Below are 24351 nucleotides of genomic sequence, written 5' to 3'. Positions count from 1 at the left end.
AACAATTCTAGCTCTTTGAAATTTTAAAATAAAACCATTTTTAGTATTTTGAAAATGCAGATACTTACCAAAGAGGTACAAAACAGCATAGCAAAGTCAAGAAAAAGAAGAATACTTACGGTCTGTAAGACTAGCAATCCCTGCAAGAGTAGTGATGGGAACATGAGGCATATCCCCATTCATCCTGAAGTTCTGGGATAGTAGTGCCTACACAGATATTTTAATTCAGGTGCCAGCTATCATTACTTCCCATCTCCCAAGAGCTAAAAAAAAAAAAAAAAAAAAAAAAAAAGGAGAGGAAGAAAAAGAAAAAAAAGAAATTAAAAAAAGCAAATGAAAATTCTCAGTTTACTTTTTCAGAATTTTAAATTCAGTAACATAAATGAAACACAGACCATACGCTCAGTTGTATAATATGTAAATCTTGTCAAGACTGAGTAAAACAATGTAGATTTTAAATATTATATGATATTAAGCAATCAAAAGGCAAGCTTCTGGTCTCAGAAGGAGAGTCCTTTACCAAAAAAGATGCAAGATAAGGCAATTAGAAGGCAATCTGCTCAGGTTACACAGTACCAACTCGAAACTGTTAACAAAACTTCTATTAGCTCATACACATACCCAGTGTAATTAATTACAGTTGCCATATTCACTTTCCAGTTTTGTAGGAGGAGATATTTTTCATATAAGAGTATAGCAAAACCAAAAGGAGTAAATTACAGATGAAAAAAGCAAGGAGTAAACAATGTGACAAATGGTATAATTTAAAAGTAGTTGCCATTTCAAAACTGATCTGAAAATATCTCTTTATTATTAAATACTGTCTGGTCAAACTACTACCAGAAACTGTATCATCCCCCTTCACAACAGGAGTTTAGCCCTTGTGAAGAGGGTTTAGCCACCTTCAGAAAAGGTAGCTAAAGAAAAGGTTTAGCCACTACAGAACTAGCTCATTTATTTCCTGTAAAACAGCACAGTTTATATTCAACTACTGAAAAGGGAATTTGTTCACTCAGTTTACACTAACTATAAGGATCCCAACTGGAACAAAGTCCACACTACCTAAAAAAAAAAAAATTAAAAAAAATCACAATAATTTCAATTGCAGTTCCAAAACAACAAAACTTTGTGAAGATCACACATTAGAATCCACTATTACACTAACGAAATGGAAAAAAAAAAAAAATTGAATATGATGTTTTTGAAGGCAAACAAATTAAAGGAATTTGATATGTATGTGGGTACTTACTACAGACAGGCAGCTGTGTTAACAGTTTTGGTAATAGTAAAAAGACTCCTGTAAGCATTTACATTATATACTAAGGACATTGAAGTCATGATTTGGTGACCTTACAAGACAATATTTTTTGAGAATTACATACAATCCATACATAGCAAGAGATCACTGCAATTTCCTTACTAATTTTTATCACCTTTCTTACGCCATACCAATAGCAAAATATAGGACATCACTGCGAATAAATACATATAGATTCCAAGACAGACAAGGAAATTAAAGGTTTTAAGTCTTTTTCATGCTCCAAGTTTTAATGAACCACTGAAGTTAACTTTTCAAGCTTTCCCTATCTACACATAACTGAATTCTTTGACAAAAATACCAACACTGAGGTAAAACAGAACTGACAATGAGCTGACTTCCTTTGCTGCACCCTCCACGGTCTCATTCTCACCACTAAACTACAATTCTTTATTGAAAATATTATACATTATAGGTACAGAAATCTAGTTAAGGAAACATACAGAGAGATACTCTGTGTGGGCTGTTGTTTTTGTGGTGGGTTTTATTGATTTTGTTTGTTTGTTTGTTTTTCTTTTGTTTTTTCTTTAATCCAAGAGAAAATGGTCTTCAAACACCCAGTTTCAAATACTACTTGATGGGTTTTTAACCTGAAATGAATACCGATACGCACAGAATTTCAGTGGTTTCTTAGTTCTATAAATAAGCAATTTTTAATGAAAAAAAAAAAAAAAGACTCCCGTAATAAGTCTGCAACAGCAAACCCACAAATAAACCAGCAGTTTTTTAATTTAAGTTTTCATTTAAAGGCTAGTAACTAAAAAAACTATATAACACCTTTCAGAGATAAACCATATGTTCAATTAAAAGGTCATGTCTGATGACTTTCTCTGTCCTTATAAAATGCATCAAAGCTGACTAAGGCCACACCACTAATCAGTATTAGTGGAAATCTTGCATGCAACATAGAAACAATGAAAACAAGAAAAAAAAAAATCCATTCATTTCCTCTTCCTATCACCTGGGAAAGCTGTAAACATCAGAGGCTGTAACTACTTCAAGTTCTTTTTTGGTATTACTGCCACAAGAATTAAATTATACAGTTATTTAATGGGAAAAAATTCTCCAAAACCAGACACTTAGAAATTAGACAATTAGAAACCTTCTCCACAGATACATGATAAGAAACCTAAAATGGCAAGACCTGAGAGTGAAGCAAGTGCAGTAAGCTTGTACGGTCAGGGAACAGCAAACTTTCTTTTGTAAGAGGACAGTAAAAGGGGTTGGTTTGTTTAGCTAACAAAACAAAGGTCAAGAGGGGATGTGGTTGCTCTCACTAAAGCAGCCAAAGAAGGTTACAAAGGAAGAATGCTACAGCACAATGCTAACACAACAATAAAAGGCCCATGAGTGCAAGCAAGAAGAAAATGAGAAGATAGCTTCTCACCAGAGCTGTCAATATTTGGAAGAGCTTCCATTAAGAGTACTAAAGATAAGCATGGATCATACAGTTGCTACAGAAGGGACAGGATGCAGTTACCTGCACCAGCTGGGAACTACACACAGCAATTCAAGAATTCTGCCTCTTACTGAAGTTTTTGTAAGTATGAGAATGTGAGTAAACAGATGAGAGTAAACAAAAGACCAAGAGAGATGGGATTAAATAGTGAGATTAGTTTATACAACAGGCACAATACAAAGAAACCACAAAGGAGTATCTGGGTCCAAATCTTGCACCTGTTGTGTTGAGAGCAAAACTGTTATACAACTGGCAAACAAAGTGGGATACAACTCCAGAACTAGAGACTAAAATCCAGTCATATTTGATGTCACCAAGAACATCAGTAAACTCACTCAGTTAAAGAATTTAAAATATTGAGCAGCTGGGGGGAGGGAAAAATTGACAGTTCACGATTAGATAGGTTCTTTCACACAAAATATCAGAAGAGCAAGCAAAAATTAATAGGTTGACTGACAGACAAGTTCTGTTGTAGGGTTTCTTTATTTTTCATTCCCCAAGTGTAATAAGAGTTAGAAGTACTACACTGCAGCAGCTCAGAATTAGTTATCAATATTCTAAATATTTTACAATATTTAGAAAATTTTACATTATCAGCTTTGCACAGTAGCTAGTTCCAGTAGTACAGCATTCCTACCTCTAGACTGAAAAAATGAAACTGTTAGTTACATTAGCTAAACTAAAGAAATCGAAGAACTGCTGCATTGGAAAGCTTTTAAACAATGCATCAGATTGCAGCGTAGTAGTTCAAACAGAGAAGTAGAAAATCAATTTACATATATGCAAATGAAGTCTTCCACATTCAGTATAGGTGTATTTAGGCTCCTGCTTCTTTATAAGAAACAAGAGGTACCATGAAAGATGTCTCACAAAAAACTACACTGCACAAAGGAAGTGATACAAAGAACCCCTCAGTGAAATGAAAATATTGAAATCACAGCATATATTGAGAATAACATATGAAAAAGCTATCATTCTAATACACAATAATATAAGTGAAGCCAACCCAATATAGCAAGGAAAGTAATATTACAAAAGCTTATGCTATGGTTAATAAATATACTTTTAAAGTGCTACTTTTGTATGTTATCTTCTTCCTCCTTTTTTTTTTGGTCAATTTTGTATATTCTCCTTCACTGCAAATTAATATTCCAAAGAAAACTGCCATCAAAATGTTAAATTTAATGTGTTGTGGGTTGTTGGGTTTCAGCTTTTCATAAGTAGAAAGTAAATATGTGGCTGGTAAAGCATGGACATGGAAAATACTGACTGCCTTCGGTGGCACCAAGTGTGTCATGTGGATCCTCTCCACAACTCGTATCTCTTTGCATTTCTCATTTCTCACCATAGTACTGAATTAACAGCAGAGCAGAAAACTAACAAGAAACAAATCTTTTTAGAGAGAATGGACAGGCATAGGCAAAATTAAAGAAGAGAGGATGAAAGTATGTTGTGAACAATTTTAAGTAAAGAGATGACCACAACCAAGGAAGGGGAAAAAAACAAACAAAAGAAAAACATCCCAAGCAAACAAATAAAAAAATTATACCAAGAAAAATCCAAGGGAAAAAAAAAAAACAAACCAACCAAAATCCAATGATACTTTTCCAGCTATTGCAGCATCTAACTGTCAATGAAATGACGAGAGGACTCTGACCACTCATTACTATATGAAGGTTCAAGCTCTGCATTTATGAAACGTCCCTCCTTACATATATGACTGACTTAATATATTTCTGAGAAGAATATGAGAGACAAAATTAGGTGGATTAAAACTATGTTTTAAAGAATGACTATGTTTCTTTTTTCAAAGCATTCTGTTAAATAGAATACTTTAAATACACTTTTATTTAGTTTACATTATTAAATCTTAATTTAGAATTAAATACTTTAAAACGTGGTTTTCATTTCTTATATGCTGAGTAGCATCATATTGATGTAACTGCAGCATCACGATCAAAGTTGACTTCTGTAGCTGCACACCGAAAGTAAACCAGTACAACTCAGGTATTAGCTGTTTTATAACTCTGGTGAGCAGTGGACTTTTTTCTTTCTTTTAGATGAGGAAACATGCTACTAGAAATTTAAGAATCCTCACCTCATAGCCAATTTTAAACTTCCTCATTTTGCAATAAACTACCTTTCTTGCTAGCCACTAAATGAAGCTCTGCTATTTATCAATCCTTAATAAAAATAAATAAATAAAATCACTTAAACAGTGAGGGAGAGGCAGAAAGAGACTGAACACACTCTAATTCTCATTGAAACAAGATACTGAGTGAGGTACATCAACAGATTTACCCACAAGAGGGCACATTTCTGCTTTCCATACCAGAGTTACAGTACACTAACTTTCCAGAACTAAATGCTACCAAAACAACTTCAAAAAACACTAAGGAAGGAGATACAGTTGTCAAAACACAGCCTAATATGTAAGTACCTGAGGGGTGTGGGGGAGAGGAGAAACATATGCATTCATGATATAAAGCATTTCAACACTTCGACAACACTAAGTCTTAGAAAAAGTCAGAACTGCAACTGCACATTAATTAATTACTGATCAAGCTGTCTAAGGTTAAAAATAATAATGCAACAAAGTAGGAAGCTACCTGATATTAACCTAACTTGAACAACGAATGAGGAGTACTGCTTGCAGCACGTGGAAGGAGGTAAAGAGAAAGGGAGCGATAGGAGGGGGGTGGTGCCAGAAATCAAGACTCATTATTAACAATAAAAGCCCAATAAAACTCATCAGCATTTATGAAACCAGGAAGTTCACAGCACACACAGAACAGTTTCACCTTCTACAATACTAGGTACAAAAAATTGTTTGAAAATACAAATACAGAAATCTCAGAAGCACAAAACCAGATGAAATGCAGTGTACTAGTGAAATCTGTGCTGGATTCATGAAGTGATCAGCCAGCACAATCAGTGATGCTGCCAAAGCAAGTGAAAAATTAAAAAGTTTGAGATAAAAATTACCTAGACCAATTTTTAAACCAGCATTAGCATAATGTGTTTACTACAACTATTCCCGTAACAGGTGCTCGAATAACTACAACCACTGTAAGAAAAGAAACCTCAGTGAAAATGACTGTACTGTGCCAACTGTAAGCTGCTTCTGAATATAAAGAAAGCTTTAGAAAAAAAATTTAGAGAAACCAGCTTCTTCCTCTGTGGCTACTACCACATTCCTTTGTGCTCCACTGTTCTAGTCCATAACAATGACACTGATGTCTCTGCTGCCCATGGAATACTAGCAGCAGTGGCACTGTAGTAAATGGCAAGAGAAACCCCAGTAAAGGTGGTGGAAGCATACACAGTATGAGAGGTCTGTGGATTCAAGGAAAGATATCCTAAAGCAGAAGCAAGGGGCTTCCTCCTAAAGCTGTTGTCCCCACCCAGAACCACTTTGCTGTCCTCCAGGGGGCTAAGAAGGAAGGGCACTTCCACCAGAAACAACCGGCTGGTGCACCGGTAAAGATCAGTACTGGTGCTGCCAGGAAAAAGAGGCAGTTCATAGTGGTAGGGGACTCAAATTTGAAAGGGACGGAGGCACTCATCTGTCGGCCTGACCTGGTCTCAAGGGAGGTGTGTTGCCTGCCTGGGGCACGGATCAGGGATGTTGCAGAGAGGCTGCCTGTTCTAGTGAGTCCCACGGACTATTACCCACTTCTGGTGACCCATGTGGGTGCTAGCGATGTTGATAGAAGTAGCCTGGAGAACATAAAGAAGGACTATAGAGCCCTGGGAGAGCTGGTTAGGGGTTCTGGAGCTCAGATTGTCTTTTCATCAATTCTCCAGGATACAGGGGAGGACCTTAAAAAAGCTAGGAGGATTAGCCAGGTTAATGAATGGTTAAAAGGATGGTGTCATAGTCAGGGGTTTGGGTGTCTTGAACATGGGGCCCAAGTTAGTAGGCCAGGTCTACTGGGGGCTGGTGGAGCTGATCTGGCAAAGAAGAGGAAGAGTGGTTTTGGTAGGAGGCTTGCCAGACTGGTCAAGGAAGCTTTAAAATAGATGTGTTGGAGGAGGGGGCCATCATTCCATCCCAACACACCCAGTCAGTTGCCAGCACCTACAATAAATGCTCAGAGGGATGCAGAGATATTCCAGCCACTCCAACCAATGAGCCGGCTTCATTTGGAGCTTGGCTCAGATGCCTCTATACAAACCTCCATAGCATGGAGAACAAGAGGAATTAGAGGTGTGCACGTCTACAGGGGCATGATATAGTAGGCATCACAGAAACATGGTGGGATGGCTCCTACAACTGGAGTGTTGGAATGGAAGGTTACAGGCTCTATGGAAAAGACAGGCCTGGCAGGCAGGGAGGGCCAGTTGCTATTTATGTTAGGGATAGGCTGGGGAGTATGGAACTCTGTCTGGGGACGGGTGAGCAGTTGACAGAGAGTTTGTGGGTCAGGGTTAAAGGGAGGATAGTGATGGGGGACATTACTGTGGGGATCTGTTACAGACCGCCTGATCAAGAGGAATCTGTGGATGAAGTGCTCTATAGGCAGATAGGAACAGCCTCACGCTCACAGGCCCTTGTCCTCATGGGAGACTTCAACCACTCTGACATCTGCTGGAGTGAAGGTACGGCCCGGCACAAGCAATCCAGGAGGTTCCTCGATTGTGTGGAAGACAACTTCCTTCTGCAAGTAATAGAGGAGCCGACAAGGAGAGGTGCCATGCTTGACCTCGTGCTCACCAACAGGGAAGGGCTGGTTGGAAATGTGATGCTCCAGGGCAGCCTTGGTTGCAGCGACCACGACATGGTCGAATTCGAGATCCTCAAGACAGTGAGAAGAGAAAGCAGCAAGCTCACTGCCCTGGACTTCAAGAGAGCAGACTTTGGCCTTTTCAGGAACCTGCTTAGTAAGGTTCCATGGGATACAGTCCTAGAGGGCAGGGGGGCCCAAGACCCTTGGTTGTTATTCAACAACCACCTGCTCCAAGCTCAGGAGTGTTGCATCCCAACTAGAAGGAAGTGCAGCAGGAGGGCCAGGAGACCTCCTTGGATGGATAAGGAGCTGCTGAGGAAAATTCAAAGGAAAAAAGAGGCTTATAACAAGTGGAAGCAGGGACAGGAGGCCTGGGAAGAATACAGGGATCCTGTCCGGGAAGCTAGGGACCAGGTGAGGAAGGCTAAGGCCCAGTTAGAATTGAACTTGGCTAGGGATGTTAAGGATAGCAGGAAGGGATTCTATAGGTAGGCAGCGAATAAAAGACAGACTAGGGACAATATAGGCCCCCTCTGGAAGATACTGGGAGAACTGGCTACCCAGGATTTGGAGAAGGCTGAGGTTCTTAATGACTTCTTTGCCTCAGTCTTCACTGGCAAAGGCTCTGACTGCACCACGCAAGTCTTGGAAGGCTGTAAGGCTTGGCAGGGACTGTAAGAGTGAAGACCCCAGGCCCACTGTAGGAGAGGATCTGGTTCGAAACCATCTTAAAAACCTAAACGTACACAAGTCCATAGGACCTGATGAAATCCATCCATGGGTCCTGAAGGAGCTGGCAAATGAAGTTGCTAAGCCACTGTCCATCATATTTGAAAAATCATGGCAGTCAGGTGGAGTTCCCGATGACTGGAAAAAGGGAAATATAAACCCCATTTTTAAGAAGGGAAAAATGGATGACCCAGGGAACTACACACCAGTCAGTCTCACCTCTGTGCCTGGCAAACTCTTGGAGCAGATTCTCCTGGAAGGCATGCTAAGGCACATGAAAAACAAGGAGGTGGTTAGTGTCAGCCAGCATGGCTTCACTAAGGGGAAATCCTGCCTGACCAATTTGGTGGCCTTCTATGATGGGGCTACGAAACTGATGGACAGGGGCAGAGCAGTTGACGTCATCTACCCGGACTTGTGCAAAGCGTTCAACACTGTCCCACATGACATCCTTCTCTCTAAATTCGAGAGACATCAATTTGATGGGTGGACCATTCGGTGCATAAAGAACTGGCTGGATGGCCACACACCAAGAGTTGTGGTCAATGGCTCAATGTCCAGCTGGAGACCGGTAAAGAGTGGTGTCCCTCAGGGATTGGTGTTGGGACCGGTCTTGTTCAACATCTTTGTCGGTGACATGGACAGTGGGATTGAGTGCGCCCTCAGCAAGTTTGCCCATGACACCAAGCTGTGTAGTTCGGTTGATATGCTGGAGGGAAGGGATGCCATCCAGAGGGACCTTGACACACTTGTGAGGTGGGCTGATGCCAACCTTAACGAAGTTTAACCATGCCAAGTGCAAGGTCCTACACCTGGGGAGCAATCCCAGGCACAGCTACAGGTTGGGCACAGAAGAGATTCAGAGCAGCCCTGCAGGGAAGGACTTGGGGGTGTTGGTCGATGAAAAAATGAACATGAGCCGGCAGTGTGCGCTCGCAGACCAGAAAGCCAACTGTATCCTGGGCTGCATCAAGAGGAGCGTGACCAGCAGGTCAAAGGAGGTGATCCTGCCCCTCTACTCTGCTCTCATGAGACCTCACTTGGAGTATCGTGTACAGTTCTGGTGTCCTCAACACCAATAAAAAGGACATGGAACCGTTGGAACAAGTCCAGAGGAGGCCACGAGGATGATCAGGGGACTGGAGCACCTCCCGTATGGAGACAGGCTGAGAAAGTTGGGGCTGTTCAGCCTGGGGAAGAGAAGGCTGCGTGGAGACCTCATAGCAGCCTTCCAGTATCTGAAGGGGGCCTATGAGGATGCTGGGGATGGGCTCTTCATCAGGGACTCCAGTGACAGGACAAGGGGTAATGGGTTAAAACTCGAACAGGGGAAGTTTAGATTGGATCTAATGAAGAAATTCTTTACTGAGAGGGTGGTGAGGCACTGGAATGGGTTGCCCAGGGAAGTTGTGAGTGCCCCATCCTTGGCTGTGCTCAAGGCCAGGTTGGATGAGGCCTTAGGTGGCATGGTTTAGTGTGGGGTGTCCCTGCCCATGGCAGGGGCATTGGAACTAGATGATCTTAAGGTCCTTTCCAACCCTAACTATTCTATGATTCTATATTTCCACCAGGGTAAAATAACAAAGCATTCCATCTGCAATAACTCTTCCTGTGGAACGAGAGGAGGCGAAATGACACAATTGGACCATCACAAATTTTAAGAGTTAAAAAAAAAAGTGAAGAAAAAAAAAATGAGACTAAGCTATGTGCAGAGAGTAGATATCAATGGGTAGTACGCAGCTTTCGTGATATACACGTTGCAGACGTGGTCAGGTTAGTTTGACAAAGACACCAAGCTGTATGTTGCGGTCGACATGCTGGACAAAAGGTATACCAGCCAGCAGAACACTGACACATTTGAGAAGTGCCAATCTCATGAAGTTCAATAAGGCCAAGCGCAAGGTCCTGCACCTCCATCAAGGCAATCCCAAGCATCAAAAGAAGTGTGACCAGCAGGTCGTGGGAGATGATTCTTCCCCACTGAACTGCTCTCGTGAAACCCCAGCTGCAGTCCTGCATTCAACTCCTGGGCCCTCAAAACAAGAAACATATGCACCTGTTAGAGCAAGTCCACAGGACAAAGATGATCGGAGGGCTGGCACAACTCTCCTCTGAAAACAAGCTGAGTTAGTTGGGCTTGCTCATCCTGAAGAAGGCTCAGGGAGACCTTCAAGCAGCCTTCCAGTACTGAAAGGAGGGCTACAAGAAAGCTGGATAAGGACTTTTACAAGAGCAAGTAGTGACAGGACAAGGAGGAATGGAGGATTATGTATTAGGAAAAAAAATTCATTAGGAGGGTGGTGAGGCATTGGTCCAGGTTGCCCAGAGAAGCTGTGGCTGCCCCATCTCTGAAAGTGTTCAAGGCAAGGCTGGATGGGGCTTGGAGAAACCTGGTCTAGTGGAAGGTGTCCCTGCCTGTGGCAGGGGGGTTGGAACTGGATGAGCTTTAAGGCCCCTTCCAACCCAAACCTTTCTATGAGTCTATGATTCTTTGTGAACATCTAGGAGGAAATACTGACTTTTATTGTAATTGCAATTACAAAAGGTGAAAATACATTAAAACACAGTTTCCTGAAAAGAAGGAGCAGGTCTCTAGCAGATTTAGAACCTTTTCCTGCTAAAGCATATCCTTCTTCAAAGCACAGGAAACTTTCATTTTTATTCATTATATGTGATACAAAAACTATAAAGTCCTTACAAGCAGTGTTCCACACTAAAAATAACATCTCATATATTTAATTTGGATGCCTTAGCATGAAGAACTCTTTAAAATGAGTCTATATCAAGTCCTTCATATACAAATAAAACATTTAACCAACAAGTAAAATGTATTATGTATTCTTTCAGAAAACATAATCTGACCCAAAAATTGCAGAAAAATCGAATTATATTTACAAAGTGTTGTGATGATCAACAAGTGTAGCTTATTTCAGCAAAAGAGAAAAAAAGTAAATCTCAGAATTACTGAATTTTATGGAAAACACCCTATGTGTCAATGAGGCTATGTAAATAAGAATACAGCTTTACAGGAAAGTATTTCTTGCTATTTTATTAGAGAACTAATGCAAAACAGAATCTGCTTAAAAGCCTTACTGTAAGGCAGCTCAGTTGTCTCCTTAAAACACAGCGATTAAATTTAAGTGAATGGAACATAAATCTTGTACCTGGTTCCAAAGTAAGATACTAATGGCTCCTTCTCATTAGAAAAGTGATACAAGATTGAATCATACTGATAAGTTAGCAAAAACTAAACCAAAGAACTTGCATGTTTTAAAAATTTAGCTTGTATAAAATTCACACTATTTTTGCAGGCACAAGTGCATTGATAGCTATGAGTCATGTAATACCTTAGAAGTGTAATTATATTCGCCAGTTCTGCAAAATAAAGTAGGTAAAACTTCTGTCAGGGAGAATCCAGTGATTCAGGGAGTTTATTTCCACTCCTTTTCCATCTTTTTAAGCAATAAATATCCTCTTTATGAGATTCATTTATGTCAAAGTTCCTAACACTACTGAGAGCTACTGAATTATTTTGTCCTGCAGAAGCAAATGTAGAATTAAACTGTAAAAACCTAACTTTGCTAGGCAGCAGTCATGATATTAGGTGCAGCTGAGAAATTCAAACATAAAGGGAAAACCCCAAGCAGTAGTTCATGCATGTATTTCCTATCTGCACTACATAATCCACACACAACTTTTATTCCAACAAAGAAGTACATCTGTAATGGTGCTTTTTTGGTGAGCACAGCTCTTTTGCTTGCTCAGGCACACACAGAGCAGCAGACACTAGATACAGTTCATTTTATTGAAAGAAAATAGCTAAGAGATGAAGAAGAGCATGAACAATTAAAGGGGTTCCATAGGTCAGATTTGTCAAATGCAGAACACTTTGGGTTGCAACACACATCTTTGTTAACGAAATAGTTCTGACAGGCATGAGAGGAAGTAGCGGCTTGTTTTTTTAACTTTTTCTTGAATGTCTCATTTATGTTAGCTGGTAGTAGTGCTGCTCTTTTCTAAAAACAGTTGTATATTGACATTTATTTCTATTTTAAAGACTTTTTTTCTTTAATTAGGTTGGGTCTTAACCAGGCTAAAAACCTAGTGACTAAACACTGAATCAAAACCTATTTAATTCGGCAGTCTTTTCCAGTATTTAATCTTGCATTTCTGTCTTTCAACTCTCTCAGATGATTCATAACCTTTATAAAACAAAACTGAGAAGAAATAAACCTGTTGAGGCAGCAGCTGATTATGCACAAGTCTTCCAGTTACACATTTTTTGCCTCATTTTTGACACTGAAAAACAATTAAAATCCTTCCAAGCTTCTTTAATACACTCTAAGAAAACAGATACACAAATTTTTCTTTAGATATCCACAATAAATGGCAACGTAAAATTTTACATAAACAGATTCAGTGTGTTGCATTTCAAAAGCGCCTCACTGCTTTTTTGTATTGGAATTAATATTGACCTATGATACCTTATGCCCTTTGCCCTAATACTGATCTCGTTTATCAACTCATTTATCAACTCGTTTATCTCGTTTATCAACTTCAGCTCTGTGCATGTTTAAGACTGATGCTGTATAGTGCTGCAGGTGGCTAAGATGCTTTTTTTCTGGAGTGCTGTATTATTTCCTCTCAACCCCTTAACACAACAACGCAATTCCTCTTTCCAAAGGATCTATGATAGCTCTCTAACACAGCGAGTTTCCTTCCCTCACATCAAATCCACTCCCACACCTCAGCTGCTAGATGGAAGAGAGAGCATGTGCTGTGGCCTCTTCCTCAATGGGAACACGAGTATCTCTCCTCTATCCAACAACCAACTTCCATAAATCAAACTGGTTTGAGACTTTCACCCTCTGTAAAATATAACTGAAATTAGCTGATGCTATCCAAAATTATCAGACTGAGGACTTACAGATAAACAGTGCCATGATCATTAAGGAGGAAATGATTAAATAAATCAGTGTTTTTACTGACTATATACAGAAACATATACAGATCTTGGTTTCTACTATCCTACTGTACATATCTACACAATGACTAGTAACAGAATTAATTTTCTAATTTTATAGTATTCACTACCCAATTTTTTTTCCATTTGGTTCATTTTACAAAAGGTAGCTTATATTGCTCATGCAACATACAGATAAGACAGAGTCTCTCTAAAGGAGAGTATGCTAACTTTAAAAAGACAAAACCTCTAAAATAATACAATTTAACATTTAAACTAACATTACTAACATCTTGCTAACCACTCTGATTGGAAAGACTGAATATGAGAGAAAAAGTAACTTTTTAAAAAAATAAATGCAGTGTTAGTGTCTAATAAATAAAATAATCATGTAAGAGACTTCAAACATACAAAAATTTTCATCTCTTGGTAACTGATTTTATGTAGTGTTTAAATTCTAAAATTGAGGATTACATAAACTTTTTTGCATACAACATCCAACCTAGCAATTCTAAAAAAGTAAAGCTCCATGATGTTTTCAACTACAAAAGTATGATTACTAAAGAGTCAGGAGTCCCTGATTCTTTCCTTTATGGCTTTTTTTTTTTTTTTTTTTTAAATATCTTCTTATCCTATTCAATTATCATTCCTATTAACATTACAAACAAAAATATTATAAACAAGCATGTAAAAGAGTATCACTAGTCAGCCAAGATAATCCTTTTCCCAACTGCACACACACTAAAAGCTTTTTTTTCGTATGAGCATTATAGTCAGCTAAACTTCTGGAGTACTATGAACTCAAAGACATAGCACAGGAAACAAACAGAGACTACACCTGGAAAAAAATATACATATTCAAAGTTATCAATAAGCCCTTAAGTATATAATACACAACATCTACAGGTATAGTGTTGGAATCACTGTTAATCAGCTAAACTCAAACGATGACCAGCTCGCCATGAGCAACCAGGGCTAGATGGTAACAATCAGATATGTCTCAATAGCTAGGAAAAATACTACATTGGGGTAGGATCTTTGTATGTTTGGGGATGGATTCATACAGTTATCCAGGAAAGAGCCCTGTGCCATCCTGAACTGCTGCTGCTGTTTCTCCTATAGCTGCAGCACGAACACAACAGAAATTTCTTTTGCTCCAAACTTTGCTGACAGGAGGGATGCAGTTCCAAGAAAAGTATTTATCTAAAGACGTGTTTCTTTCACCTTATTATCTTCCATATCCTACCCTTGACAGTCTGCACATACTACAAATCTAAACCAAAGCTACCTATTTTGCAATAGGTTAAAGCAATTGGTTTGCAAAGATGCTTACAGGCTTCAATCAAGCTTAACTTCCCAACTTTCAACTTTTTCAAAATTACCAATATCACAGCATAAACAAACATTCCATCAATAACAGGTGGAATCTCAAAATTATGACGGCCACGCACAGAAATTTTCCCTTTTCACCTGTCCATGTTGAACATTCCCAGCCCACCTCCACAGGGTACTACAGCAACACAAAGAAACACAGAAGAGCTGACAACACTTGAAAGCATACTTATCGAAGTAATAGTCTGGAGCAAACCAAAAGGTAAGTAGTTCTACAGATAGGATTACCACAACCAGTTAGTGTAAAATAAGTACAATGAAGAACACTACCTTAAAGAAAACCTCCTTATGCGTAGAAACTCTCTAAAACATGCATCTGTGTTTTGGTTAGGTTTTTTTTTTTTCTTTAACAGACTTAACTATCTCAAACCAGTATGAAATCTTTTTCATACATAAGCAGACTTCACTCAATGAAAATGAATTTTACAGTAAATAAAACTAACTGAATTCAAGCTATCAATTCTGAAAGACAATATAAACTTAAATGTTCAATGTAGCTCAACTAAATCACTTGAAAGCATTTCTTCCTGTTAATTTACATTAAAAGCCTTAAGTGTTGTTACGTAGACATAGTTTGAGTAGTCCCTTTAATTTCTATTTATTTGGACAAAGTCAGTCACACATCTTGAAAACAGTTCAGATGAACACAAATAATACACCTGTGATTTAGCTGTGAACTAGCTCCGGTTTTGTTTCTCCAAGAAAAGGAAAATTCTAAGTTTCACATTGTACATTTCTATGGTACACTTCTGGTACAAACTTATCAATCAGAACAAAAGTGGGTAGAACAAATAAAAGAAAACAGAAGGTTTACTATGACATTTCAAGACTGAATCATTGCTAATCTAGAGGCAGAACAATGTCAAAACCAAGGTATACCACTGGAGACCACGTAAAAACACTGCAGGTCACGTAAAGAAATTAGACTGTGGGAGATCAATAGGAGATTTTATTTTCCCTTTAAAGAGCAAAGCAGGATCATGATCCATGACACAAAAAGCTGAGAAACTTTCCCACTGAGAAACTATGCTAAAAATTTCACTTCATTTGCAGACTATTTTGGAAAACACAAAATACAGCCCTTCCATAATGGCTATATCCTCCTTCCACAGCAATTCCAGAAGGCACAAGGCTAGAGGAGACAAAGAAGACCAAAGAGCTCACAGAACAGTCTATGAAACCAGTGTGATTACCAGCCAAATAAGTTAGCCTTTGCTGCCATTTTTCCCACATCATGATGTCAGTCACACATCTTGACATCATGATTAATGCATTAATCCCTTTCCTCCGTAAAACATGGTCTGTCCATGCAGGTATTTCTGCAGAACTCTCTTTTCCACTATGCAACATTGTCCTGGTTTAGCAGTAGCAGCCATTTTTTCTGCTTCTTAGTAGCTGGTGCAGCGCTGTGTTTTGACTTTTGGCCTGGGGATAATACTGATAAAACAGATGTTTTCAGTTGCTGGTCAGAACGTTTACTCTGACCAAGGACTTTGTGAGTCTCATGCTGTGCCAGGGAGGAGGGGAAGCCGGGAGGAAGCAGAGACAGGACACCTGACCCAAACTAGCCAAAGAGGTATTATTCCATACCACAGCACATCATGCCCAGGAGGCAGAACTGAGAGTCTCCCGGAAGGGCTGGATCACTGCTGGGTGGGGGCGAGTTATCAGTCAGTGAGGTGTTGTATTCTCTTCCCTTGTTATTTCCTTTATCATTATTATTATTGGTGGTAGCAGTAGTGATTTCTGTTATACCTTAGTTATTAAACTGTTCATATCTCAACCCGTGAGAGTTGCATTCTATCAATTCTCCTCCCCGTCCCTCCAGGAGCATGGGGAAGAAAGGGTGGGGGGGAAGTAGACTGCGTGGTTCTAATTTACGGCCTGGGGTTAAACCATGACAAACATAAAGAACTGCAGAAAACAAGTCACTTCAAATTTTAAAGGACTAAAAATTACCATCAAGCTAACACTGGAACTGAAGAATGCTTTTTAGTACCAATGAGGTAGATAGTCCATGATAACAAATACCAAGGACACTGCATATATTCAATTTGCTTTCCTTCTTCCTGTCCTGCCATTCCACGGTGAAGGAAGTAATAGACAACTACTACTCTGCTCATGCACCCATGATTTTGCATGTTCCACTATTTTTCTCCAAATTTAAAAAAAAAATAATAAAATTTATGTATTCAAAGAGACTGTCTCTTCTTTTTTTTTTTTTTTTTTTTTTTTTTTTAGCAGTACTGTTTATTGTACCTGGCATATAGCTGCCAGACTTGTTCTACAATAAAATAAAGACAATTCAACCCTTTAGACAACATATTTTATTAAACTGAGGAAGAAAGCATTTCCCGAAACCTGAGGCTCCCTGTTCCAAAAAGAAAAATTTAAACAATCCACTGAACAACTACATATTAACAAAATTCATATTTGCAGAACTCCTTCTCTAGAAGTAGGCATTTAGGCATTTTCTCCATTTTCATTTTAAAGAACAGTAGTAATACTTTCAGATTACACAGTTGCATATAACATATCTCATCTTGACATTGACATTAATGGCAAAAACTTTCCCTGAAGTTCACCACATTAACCTCTTTAGACTAACTTACAAAGAACACACAAGCACACACTAAGAGCACATGCAGCTAAAAAAAGTCATCACAAGGTAAAAGAGCATCAGTAATCCAGAAATTGTGCTAAAATCTGCAAAGAATTAAGCCTACACTTAAGTTTGCCTGTTTTCCAAAGCTATCCATGTTAAAGTTTTTACTTCTAGCTTTTAATCCTATGTATGTACTACTTTTATAAGAGGCAGAGACTAAGCTACTTGCTTGAAAACAGTTGACATGCACACTGAATAGTCGTATTTAAAAAAAAACACCATCCCTTTTACTGTCAGGAAGGAGAATAACAAAACCCAAGAATAACAAAACCAAACCCAACACAAACCACCAGAAGGTTTTTAAATGCATCTTCCAAACAGAGACAGGCATCTTAACATCTCCAACTGGAATGATCTTTTTAAACAAAATCAGAAATATCCATGACAGAGGCATTTTTTGCTGCGTGATCAGTGGATACAAATTCCTCATTAGCCGAATCACAGATTCATGGAACTCCAAAAGATTCAGCTTCCAGCTTTAGAGTGCCAGTACTAGATATGACCCATAGGCTTTCTATTCTTGCTCTGACAAATACAAACATCTTGGGTTAAATAAACTCTCTACAGCCAGATGAAGTGGATGAACTGGAAACACTCGATACAAGGATCTAACTTTTCTACCTCTCCAATCAGACTTGTAACTATAGTTCTGTACAACCACTACAGTTATTCAATTAGGATGACCAGTAAGTGTGTTCATCTATGAAAAATACATCTCCAATCAGCAAAGCCATGCCCTTTCTAACTGGAGGAGGAAAAAGTAGTAAAATAATTGTGTATTACCCTAAGTTGCCAGTCTGCATTACAACAGTTTAGGTATAAACTTTCTATTCTGTTTTATTGAACTTTCATTTAATACAACTGCAGAGCAGATGATAAACTACCCTGAAGAATACATGATGCACTATAAAGCTGAGCTTTAAACATAACATTATACTATCATTACAAGATGTTATTGTCGTGGTTTAAGCCCAGCCGGTAACTCAAAATCACACAGCTGCTCGCTCACTCCCCCCTTTCTTCCTCCCCCCTTTCCTGGAGGGATGTGGAAGAGAATCAAAGAATGTAACTCCTGTAGGCTGAGATAAGAACAGTCCAGTAACTAAGGTATAACAAAAAACCACTACTGTTACCACCAATAATAATAATGATAAAGAAATAACAGGGGAAGAGAATACAGCAGCGCACCACCCGCCAATGGATGCCCAGCCCGACCTGAGCAGTGATCTGGGTCTTCCAGGTAACTCTGCTCAGTTTATATACTGGGCATGACGTGGTGTGGAATGGAATACCCCTTTGGTTAGTTTGGGTCAGGTGTCCTGCCTCTGCTTCCTCCCGGCTTCCCCTCCTCCCTGGCAGAGCATGAGACTCAGAAAGTCTTTGGTTGGAGTAAACATTACTTAGCAAAAACTAAAAACATCGGTGTTATCAGTGTTGTTTCCAGGCTGAAAGTCAAAAACACAGTACTGCACCAGCTACTAAGAAGGAGAAAAATGACTGCTACTGCTGAACCTAGGATATCTATCAATCAGTATCTAAGCAAAGCTAACTACTTCATCCGCTACTCTCATAGTACTTGCCTCTCTTTTCTCTTCTTCTGGAGTATATGTGGTACAGTTTGCAAATATAAAATCATAATTAAAAGGCTAAAATCTTAACAATGCCCACAACTTTGCTATGATCAGTAACAGAAATTAAGAGCTCAAATAAGATTAAATAATTTCCATTAAGGTGCTATGCTGGATAATGAAAAAATCTACCTGTTTCTAAGATTTCTTCTTTTTAAGTAACGCTTCTCCTAGATCACTAACACAATGCCTTTAATCTGCTGAAGTAAGCATCATTAACACTCAGCATACAGATTCCCAAACTAAAAGTTTGTTTCCCAAGCCTTGAAGGAACAAAACGTTCTGGCCAATTGCTCAATTCTTCCAAAGTAACTTTTACTCATGTGATACACCTGAAACATTTTTCCTTGGTTTCAAAGTAACTGTTTTGCCTTTGCAACTGTTGGTAGAAACGTACGGGGCTGCTGGTAATCACCGTCAGACTTCCCTAAGTTCAATTCACTCTTCCAGCAGGACTTTGCAAGTGAGTACCTTTTCCCAAGGCAAATTATTGTTATCTGTCACAGTTGACAGCACATTATCCAAAGCTTGAATGATGTCTCAGTTCCTCCTGGAAAAATTTAAGTCCTTCAGCATCACTCCTCAGCACAAATTTTAAAACTAGATTGAAAAGGGACTGGAAATGCCATGGCTCTTGAGCTGATTCCGAGCTCTCAGTTCAGAAGGCAATTCTGGTATCTAGCCTTCACAAACCATGCAAACCCTCTAATAAAAATGCTGCTTCAATGACCAGGATATTATGTGAGACAAGCAATCTTGGAAAGCCATAAGCAGTCAATCACTCCCATAAAATTTCCATTATGTTTGTCTACCTCTTTTGGAGTAAATTTAGTAAAATAAGATCTCACAGCCTATTAACACATAATGAAGAAAAAGGGCTTCTAATATTAAAGGAAAGTTGAATTCCACTGCATATAACAGAAGAATAAATACTAGCTGAAACTGAATTTCAGATAAGAATTTGAGGAAACTGGAAACTGATACTACCAGTCTCTAAAATGACAATTCCCTCTGTAGTCATGTAGGGCATGGTTCTACTTTGCAAAGCATTTACGAGACCTAACTCATCTTTTTCTTTCCCCAAATCAAGAAGACTATGATTACTGTTTAAGTAAGTACAAAAAATTAGAGAGTTTAGCTAAAACAGATTTTTTTTACCAAATGTTAAGCTCCAATGAAATATAACAAAACTGAAGATAAGTTTCAACAGTTTAATAGCAATGTTTTTTCAGCACTGTTCATGACAAACTCTTTGCAACTTTCTTTGGTTTTAATGAGTTACCAGTACCATCTTTTACTACTATGTGTTTTTCTGTCAGAATTAATAAATCTCTGGTACAGTGAAAACAGGCATAAATCTAAATGCAGTTTCTTGTTATCATATTTATTCCTTAGAATGAGGTACCAATGCAGTGTGCATAGGTAAGAACTGCAGGATGAAGCCTTTAATCTCAAACCACTGTTTTTCTCTGTAGCAGAAAGCTGTCATCACGATTTCCACTAACACACTGAAGTACTTTGAAGCTGCCCCCAGTAACTTATTGAATACTTACTGGCTTTCCAAGCAAATATAAGAGGACTGAAAAAGATACTTTTAATTAGTAAAATCAGCATACATGAAAGGACATATTTTTAAAAAATCACCACATCCCATAAAGCTTCCTATTATGCTAACTAACACAAGAGCCTTAACAGTAAAAAGGTGATAAAGAATCTAGGCAATAAATGGCCATTTACGAAACCTACATGCAACAAGAAGCAAAATTTTGTAAGTTACTGAAGTCAGGAAGTAATGCTATAAAATGATTTTGTAATAGATAGCTGGCATTTAACAGCTGTGATGATCTGCACAATGCAAGTACATTTTTCTGCCTTAAGGAATTGGTATGAAAAAAATAAAAATAGACTCCTATAATGTTTAAAGTTGGAAGGGACCTCTGGATGCCACCTAGCCAAGTGCCCCTGCTCAGAGGAGGCTCAGCTACAGCAGGTTAGCACAGGGCTGTGTCCTGTCAGGTTTTGGGTAACTCAAATGGTAGAGAATCCACAACCTTCCATATTCAATGAGGGCTGATGGCCCTCAGTCTATACCATTGCATGAGGTTATTCACTCCCAAGTGCAGGACATAGCACCTCTTTTTGTTGAGCTGATTGATGGTTTTGCCTGCCCAGTTCTCCAGCATGTTCAGTTCCCTCTGAACAGCAGGACGCTGATTTGACGCCTCAACCACGCCTCCCCAGTTTGTCTGCAAACTGGCTGAGTGCACTGTCCCCCACCATCCAAGTCACTAATGAAGACGCTAAACAGTACTAGCCAGAGTGTCAGCTCCTGGAGTACACCACTGGTGACTGGCTTCCAGCTGCGCTTTATGCCACTGTTTACAATGCTCTGCCCACCCATTTAGCCAGTTTTTGATCCACCTCACTGTCTGCTCATTTAGTCTGTACTTCATTGATCAGTCTAACAAGGATGATACAGGACAGTGTTGAAAGCCTTACTAAAGTAAAACATTAAGATACTTTAATCCATACGTCTAGTTATGTCATCACAGAAAGTTTATTAAGCAAGATCTCCACTCCATAAACCTATGCTGATTACTCCTGATAGGAAGTAATTTGCAGGATTAGTTGCTGCATCACCTTCCCAGTGATCAAGGTAAGGTTGACTGGCCTTTTATGTTCTGGATTTTTCCCTCTTGCCTTCTATGAAGATATGGGTGACATTCACTTTCCTTCAGCCCTCTGGTGCTTCCTCTGATCACCATGAGCATTCAAAACTATTAAGAGTGGTCTCACAATGACACTGGCCACCTCCTGCAGCACTTATGGATGCATCTCACCAGGTCCCATAGACTTCTGCATATCCAGTTTGTTTAAATGTTCCCTAGCATGATACTCCTCTACCAAGGGTTAAGTCTTCATTGTTTCAACCTTTCTGCTGGCCTCAGTGCCTGGGCAGGTCAGTCTTATCAATTAAGGACAAGGTGAAGAAAGCATTAAGTACTTCACCCTTTGTCACATCCTTTGTCACCAGGTCCCTATTTCCATTCAGCAGTGGGTTTTCGTTTGCTCTAGTCTTCTTTTTGCTCCTGATGTACCTCTAGAAATGCCTTTTGTTGTCTGTCACATTTTCACAGCACACAGCTCCAGATGAGGTGTGGCTTCTCTAAACCCATCCCTGCATGCTTAGACAGCCCTGCATGATCCCGGGTCACCTGATCCTGCTAACACTTCCACATTACCTTTTTATATTTGAGTTTTGTTAGGAGTGTCTTGGTCCTCCATACAGGCCTCCTGCTACCTTGGCTTGACCTCCTGCATGTCAGGATGAACCATTTTTGAGCTGGGAGAAGGTGATCTTTGAAAAATTAACCAGCTTTCCACAATCCCTCTTCTTTCCAGAGTTGTAAGCTAACCCTGAAGCATATCCCTGAACAGGCAAAAGCCTGCTCTTCTGCAGAGCTACAAAACTGATGGACGGAGCAGAGCAGTTGACGTCATCTACCTGGACTTGTGCAAAGCGTTCAACACTGTCCCACACAACATCCTTCTCTCTAAATTCGAGAGATATCAATTTGATGGGTGGACCATTCGGTGCATAAAGAACTGGCTGGATGGCCACACACCAAGAGTTGTGGTCAATGGCTCAATGGCCGGCTGGAGACCGGTAACGAGTGGTGTCCCTCAGGGATCGGTGTTGGGACCGGTCTTGTTAAACATCTGTGTCGGTGACATGGACAGTGGGATTGAGTGCACCCTCAGCAAGTTTGCTGATGACACCAAGCTGTGTGGTTCGGTTGATACACCGGAGGAAAGTGATGCCATCCAGAGGGACCTTGACACACTTGTGAGGTGGGCTGATGCCAACCTTATGAAGTTTAACCATGCCAAGTGCAAGGTCCTACACCTGGGTCGGAGCAATCCCAGGCACAGCTACAGGTTGGGCAAAGAGGAGATTCAGAGCAGCCCTGCAGAGAAGGACTTGGGAGTGTTGGTCGATGAGAAAATGAACATGAGCCGGCAGTGTGCGCTCGCAGACCAGAAAGCCAACCGTATCCTGGGCTGCATCAAAGGAAGCGCAACCAGCAGGTCAAAGGAGGTGATCCTGCCCCTCTACTCTGCTCTCATGAGACCTCACTTGGAGTATCGTGTACAGTTCTGGTGTCCTCAACACCAATAAAAAGGACATGGAACTGTTGGAACAAGTCCAGAGGAGGGCCACGAGGATGATCAGGGGACTGGAGCACCTCCCGTATGGAGACAGGCTGAGAAAGTTGGGGCTGTTCAGCCTGGAGAAGAGAAGGCTGCGTGGAGACCTCATAGCAGCCTTCCAGTATCTGAAGGGGGCCTACAAGGATGCTGGGGAGGGACTCTTCATCAGGGACTCTAGTGACAGGATAAGGGGTAACGGGTTAAAACTTAAACAGGGGAAGTTTGGATTGTATATAAGGAAGAAATTCTTTACTGAGAGGGTGGTGAGGCACTGGAATGAGTTGCCCAGGGAGATTGTGAGTGCCCCATCCTTGGCAGTGTTCAAGGTCAGGTTGGACAAAGCCTTAGGTGGCATGGTTTAGTGTGAGGTGTCCCTGCCCATGGCAGAGGGGTTGGAACTAGATGATCTTAAGGTCCTTTCCAACCCTAACTATTCTATGATTCTATGATATGATCCTGCTATTTACCTTGCTCCCTCCTCTCAGGATCCTGAACTCCACCATCACATATTGCTGCAGCCAAAGCCGTCTTAGCCTGTATCCCCAGTCAGTTCTTCCTTGTTTCTTAAGGATAAGGTCCAGCGTCACATCTCCCCTATCAGCCAGTAAGTCACCTGGTGTCATGGAGTCATTGACAATAAACTCTAGAAACCCTGTGAATTACTTGTTTCCTACTATGGTGTCCCTCCATTCTATAGATAATATGAAATACCTAAATACACTTAACCTTTAGATAACGGCAGCACTGTGAAGTCCTATGCAGAAATCCTAGGGAACCAAAAACACCTCCAGGTACAGAAGAACCAACTATCAGATGACAAAAGAATGTGAATTTCACACCATCATGAGAGTCTTGACAAGAACTGTAAGTCAGTTTCACACTTCTTACCACCTTTTATTGTCATTTACGGAGTCCATCTGAAATACAGCAGATCACACTGCTTCAAGCAGTGTGATTAATGACAAGGATTTGGTAGCATTCACCAGGCAGTTTTGAAAGAACTGAAGATCAAAGAACAAACTGAAAAATGCAAATGATCAAGAACAGTCTCAAGGGATGCACAGTGGTCAAAACTGCACAGTTCTTTCAACAGGCACTGAATGACCTTGCGAGTTTTATACCATCAAGTACTACTTTCAGCATCTGAGAAAGTAATTTAAATGCCCATTAAAACATAAAGTAATGAATATCCAACTATGGTACTCAGAGACCAAACTCTACAACTCATGGAGATTTCAAGTTATGGTATTTAACT

The 24351-nt window shown here is 39.9% G+C and overlaps 1 protein-coding gene across 9 annotated transcripts in view; it reads right to left on the bottom strand.

Annotated features, from left to right (window-relative positions):
• NIPBL (NIPBL cohesin loading factor) overlaps window positions 1-24351 on the bottom strand; it is a 159580-nt gene that overhangs the window by 96659 nt on the left and 38570 nt on the right. For all 9 annotated transcript variants that reach the window (XM_080636687.1, XM_080636691.1, XM_080636689.1 and 6 more), the window contains exon 2: window positions 120-263. In XM_080636687.1, the coding sequence (XP_080492813.1) occupies window positions 120-183 (64 nt within the window). In that variant the 5' untranslated portion in view covers window positions 184-263. The remainder of the gene's footprint in view (window positions 1-119; window positions 264-24351) is intronic.

The sequence above is a fragment of the Psittacula echo genome (genome assembly GCF_963264785.1).
Source record: "Psittacula echo genome assembly, chromosome: Z".
In the NCBI taxonomy this organism is placed as follows: Eukaryota; Metazoa; Chordata; class Aves; order Psittaciformes; family Psittacidae; genus Psittacula; species Psittacula echo.
The sequence above is the reverse complement of the archived record's forward strand: the minus strand, read 5'-3'. Positions and strand labels throughout refer to the sequence as shown.